This window comes from Sinocyclocheilus anshuiensis, unplaced genomic scaffold (genome assembly GCF_001515605.1).
Source record: "Sinocyclocheilus anshuiensis isolate Anshui unplaced genomic scaffold, SAMN03320099.WGS_v1.1 scaffold393, whole genome shotgun sequence".
Taxonomy (NCBI): Eukaryota; Metazoa; Chordata; class Actinopteri; order Cypriniformes; family Cyprinidae; genus Sinocyclocheilus; species Sinocyclocheilus anshuiensis.
Genome location: NW_015536501.1, coordinates 1,881,037 through 1,886,166, shown reverse-complemented (window position 1 = coordinate 1,886,166; position 5,130 = coordinate 1,881,037). Strand labels below are relative to the sequence as shown.

Genomic DNA, 5,130 nt, shown 5'->3' with positions numbered 1-5,130 from the left:
TGTGTGTGTGTGTGTGTGTGTGTGTGTGTGTGTGTGTGTGTGTGTGCAAGACAAGTGCGAGACAGAAATGTTATTTTAGTTTCTTAGACGTTTCGGCTACTTAAAAAATGATTTGCTTATTTTATTAGGCATATATGGTGTATTTTTATTCATTTTGTTAATAAAAGTTCTATGAGTTTGACGTTGTTGTTGCTTAAACTGAATCAACGCAGAATTGCCGCTAATTTGAAAGTGAAAGTAAAACGTGCACGGCGCTTTTTCAAGCTATTTGAAAGCCAAGAAATCCGAAGAAAAGAGGAAAACTAAAACGAACTAGTTCCCCCCCCCCACAAAATTTGCATTAAATTCTTAGAAGCTCATCTGGAGGACATAGTTCGACACCTTAAATGGACATATATGTTGAACATGCATTATGATTGGAAGAGATCAAAGCAGAGTTTGGGTGTTTCCTCTTTGGTCACACTCTGTAGCCAATCTGTATGACTGTTGACCTTTTCTTGCAAGAAAATAAATCTTCAAAAGACTTTTGTCTCATACCTTTATTGAAATAGAAAATTGCCATGACACTTTCTCTAAGCAAAAAGCTGAAATTGACCAGCAAAAAACTATTTGACACTATACGCAACAGAAAGCATTTACATTGCACAGCATCACACAATAACAGCCAATGGGAATATATTTGATGTTTAATGTTCAGGGATTCTAGCCCGAATAAAAAAAAGACATCAGCTGAACTTCACTGCGGACAAATCAGCATGATCAAAAACTTCTGTGATTGCATTCTTTCTTCAAATAACAAGTCAAGAGAGTAAGAGTTCAACGGATCACACATATCAGATCATATTACGGATTTTGAGTCACAGATCGGTTCTTTATTATTTAAAGAACACTAAGTACTTCCTTGATACCACAGCTAGTGGTACTAGTGGCATAACTAATAAAGGTCAAACAATTTGAAAGACAAGTGAATTGCCAGCAATAAAAAAAGAACAAAAAATAATAATAATTTCAAGCACAGATAAGAAAAATAGAACAAAATTACAAATACAAAGTTAATTAAACAATGTCTAACATTAGATTTTGAGCAATGAGATTTCCTAAGAGCTTTAAACTACCAGTCTCGAAAAAGACCTGCGTAAAGACTATTAAAAAGCATCTCCTTTAATGTTCCAGGAAAAAAAATAGAGCATATAAGATTGGAACAACATGAGGACAAGTGAACTGACGAATTTCATTTCTGGATGAACTATCCCTTTAAGAGACATACTGCACTGAAAATCTTGCCATGTATTTTGGCTCTCAGGAACGTTGCTCAGAGGGACAAGTTTTTCTTCTACACAAACAGCAGTGATACTGTGGAAAAGCAACAGGATCGTTCGCTCACCGAATGTGCCCCGCTAGCGTGTACAGTGTCCCGTTTCAGGAGCTTGCCAGGGAAGATCCTGCATAATCTCAGCAATCTGGCAGCGTGAAGCCCAAACATCTCACTTAAAATTGCATAATTCACAACGATCGCATAGCTGCACTCCTGCTACTTCCACACGGAGGGTCGACAGAGTACGGGATATTCGCAGTCATCGGAACGGAAGGCTACACTCTACGTGTGGAACGGTAGGTTAACCTCGACTCGCTCCATCATATGACGTACTTTTCCGTTTAAAGACAATAAACAGTGCTGCCAAGAGAGACAGCTCAGCCAAACTTAATAAAAAATAACCTCAGACGACGACGCAGGACAGATACAAGCTTACGTTGCAAAATACACAAACTCAATGGAACATTTCATTTTCCCTTTTCAGCGGCAACAGGGAATCACAAGCACAGATCAACCGGCTTTGCAGTGACAGAGGACGGTACGAATGATTCTTTCTCTGTGAAAAAGGAACGACTGGGACAGCGATGACCTTACCTTGAGGTCTCTGTAGACGACGAATCGATTGTGCATGTGTTCGAGGCCCAGTATGATCTCAGCTGCATAAAAGCGCATATCTTTCTCGCTGAAGACGCCGTGCTGAGACAGGTGATAGTGAAGGTCTCCACCTGAAAGACAAGTATAATATCAAACAATTACACAGTGTTATAAATGTATACGAGCAGTCAATAGAATATAATCACAATAAATCTCATGAATCAGTGATTTTAAACCTTGTAACTAATTAACTTCATTACTATTTCGGTAACACTTTACAATAAGGATCATTAGTTAACATTAGTTAACTTAATTAGTTAACATGAACTAAAAATGAACAACACTTTACAACATTTATTAATCTTAGTTAAATGTTAATTTTAGCATTAATGCATTATTAAAATCACAAGTTGTGTCTGTTAACATTAATTAATGCACTGTGAACTAACGAACAATGAACAACTGTATTTTTTAATAATTAGATTAATAAATAGTGTAATAAATGTATTGTTCATGTTATTTAATACATGAACTAATGTTAACAAATGACACCTTATTGTAAAGTGTTACCACAATTTCAGTCATTTGTAGGGGATTTTTTAAAAAAATATCTAAAATACAGCAAAATAAAATAAACCATAAAAAAATATAAAATTAAAAAACTAAACAAAACAAAAATAAATAAATAAAATAATAATAAAATAAAAAAGAAATCCCTGAAATCCCCAGCGATTCTGTTGGGAAACCTGATGATTACTTCTAGATTAAATTCACATTTTGAATTTACTGAAATTTCCCCAACAGCTTTTTTGAGCAATGACATTTATATTTAATTGCAGTTTGCAAAACACTTATCTTCTCTAATTATGTTACAAATAATAGGTCAGTTAAGGATCTTCTAGTATACCCTGTAAGAGTAATTTGATGGAGAGACGTCACATGAACAGCCACTTCAACATTGGACATTTCTGGGAAAATGTTTATCATACTGATATGTAGCAGGGGTTATTATTAATGGACTCATCAGTGTCCAAATGCTTTTGTAGAGTATGTTCCTCTGTTTCTGAAGACCCGTGCAAGTGCTGTGACTGTTTCACAAATCCAGAAGGACGTTCAGAGAAGTGACCCACGCTGCAGCGCAGATATATGAAGTGTGAGTGTCTGAAGAGGAAGCTCCGCCCCATATTCAAGCTGACATTAAGTTATAGAGAAAGGCCAAAATTAGAGCTCTAAATGGGCTTTTACAATCTCACACTGTGAGGTGTTGGCTTCGATCTGTAAGATTTGAGGTTGCTCATGATACTCACGCTTCAGTTCATACACTTCATGGTATTCACGTATTCAGTTCAAACTTTCAGCACAAAAATATGCTCATGCATTTAAAGCAAAACCACTGAAATCACTATGAACCAGGGTTAATATTGTTAACTAAAACCATAACAAACATTTTCATTACTTGAAATAAAATAAATGTTAACTGAAATACAATAATTTTATTTAAAAACCTATTTCATTTCAGTTAGTTGCCAAGGCAATATTTCTCATTTTCATTAAGTTAAAGCTAAATAAATTAATAAATAATGATGAATAAATACTAAATATTATACTAAACCAACTGTACTTTAAAAAACCTGAAATCATAAGCTAAAATTACAGCGAAAACAGAAAATATAAAAATTTACTTCAAAACACAAAAAAATTACAATAGTATTTGAATGATATGACAGATTCCAATTTTTTTTGGTTCTTTTTGGTGGCAAAAAATCATGTATTTGAAGTTTTAGCATTAGGCATTAAACTAAATAGTTTTAGTTAGAAAAAAATGCCTCATATTTTTGTAATGTGTAATCACGTTGTGTGAACAAGCCTATAGCAGGCCAAAGAGATAATGGCTGCCCTTACCATTCATCAAGTCCAGGATGAAACACAGTTTATCAGGAGTGTGGAAGGCATATGTCATACACACTATGAAAGGGCAGTCCTGCAGAGAGAGAAAGAGACAGAGAGGGTCAAACAAGTGAGACAGGGATGTTAGTGTGTGGTCTGAGTTTGTATGTGTCACTCACCCCGGTGCTAACCAACGACAGCATGATTCTCTCGTTGAGCGCCAGCGTTTCTCCCTGCTTCATTTTGATTCGCTTTTTATCCAAACACTTCATGGCATACCTGAGACACACACAGTAAATGAGCAGATGTTTTTATGCAAACCCAAATTTGGCTTCTTTTTGGTTTGATCCTTACAACAGCACTTACATTTTCCCTGTGTCTGCTTTCCTGCATCCGTAAACCTCTCCGAACCCCCCTCTGCCAATGATCCGATGCACGCTGAAGTCATTCATCGTCAACTATGTGCAAAATCAAGAGCAATAGTAAAGAAGAACAAGTTTATAAAGGAAAACAAACAACTTACAGGTGAATAAAAAGCACCAAATGCAAGGAAAAACCCACATGGATGTTGAGCTCTACATTCTTCCACTGGCAAAAACGTGTGAACTTGTCGCTACAGAGTGGAGCGAAAGATTTTAAGATGTTAAAATCATTCTCATGCAACAAAAAAGGGAAAAAGTAATTTTTTATTGTAGCCGTCTTGTGTCACCTTTCAATGAACTTCTGAAAGATCTTTCCTCGAAGACTGTCACAGATCTCAACTATGTATGGCTGGAAAAAGCAAAGCAAACAAATGCATCAGGATCTGTTGAGAGTCCTGCTACCCAAACACTTTACTTCCTAAAAACAGATTAGATTTTATTTCGTGTTGGGGGACTTACCTGAAAGAGATTTGGAGGAACTTGTTTCTTTGCTAGGTGAGTCTGGACATGGTCTACTGCTTTCTTAGAGAAGGGCTGTGAGAAAGGAAGGTAGATTAAGTGACATTTTGCGATAAGGGAGGTCAAAACACTAAAACAACAAGAACTGTTCCCCCTGAACAAACGTCAAGTTTGACATTAGCCTCCTAAGCATTCCCGGTTATCACAACATAAAACACTGTGACATAATCGCACAGGCCTTGAGTGTCCTATAGGCCATTGTGTTGGTTCATTCAGGCTTCCTGTTTCTGAAAAGCTATGACTAGAGACTGACGGAGGCTAATGGGACACTTGTTTTCTCAACAGAAACATCCGAATGGAGTCTCCGGATCTGCATTGGACAATAAGAACCATAGTCCCTCCAGCTAGCAGCATTATAGAACCCCGTTCCCCATATATTCCCCTTATATTTTT

The 5,130-nt window shown here is 36.5% G+C and overlaps 1 protein-coding gene across 2 annotated transcripts in view; it reads right to left on the bottom strand.

The window, feature by feature from the left end:
• The window catches only part of grk3 (G protein-coupled receptor kinase 3), a 54,418-nt gene that overhangs the window by 17,933 nt on the left and 31,355 nt on the right, over positions 1–5,130 (bottom strand). For both annotated transcript variants that reach the window (XM_016487546.1, XM_016487536.1), the window contains exons 5-11: positions 4,678–4,752; positions 4,506–4,567; positions 4,358–4,409; positions 4,163–4,254; positions 3,976–4,075; positions 3,812–3,890; positions 1,910–2,040 (exon numbers count right to left, since the gene is read on the bottom strand). In XM_016487546.1, coding sequence (XP_016343032.1) covers positions 1,910–2,040; positions 3,812–3,890; positions 3,976–4,075; positions 4,163–4,254; positions 4,358–4,409; positions 4,506–4,567; positions 4,678–4,752 — 591 coding nt within the window. The remainder of the gene's footprint in view (positions 1–1,909; positions 2,041–3,811; positions 3,891–3,975; positions 4,076–4,162; positions 4,255–4,357; positions 4,410–4,505; positions 4,568–4,677; positions 4,753–5,130) is intronic.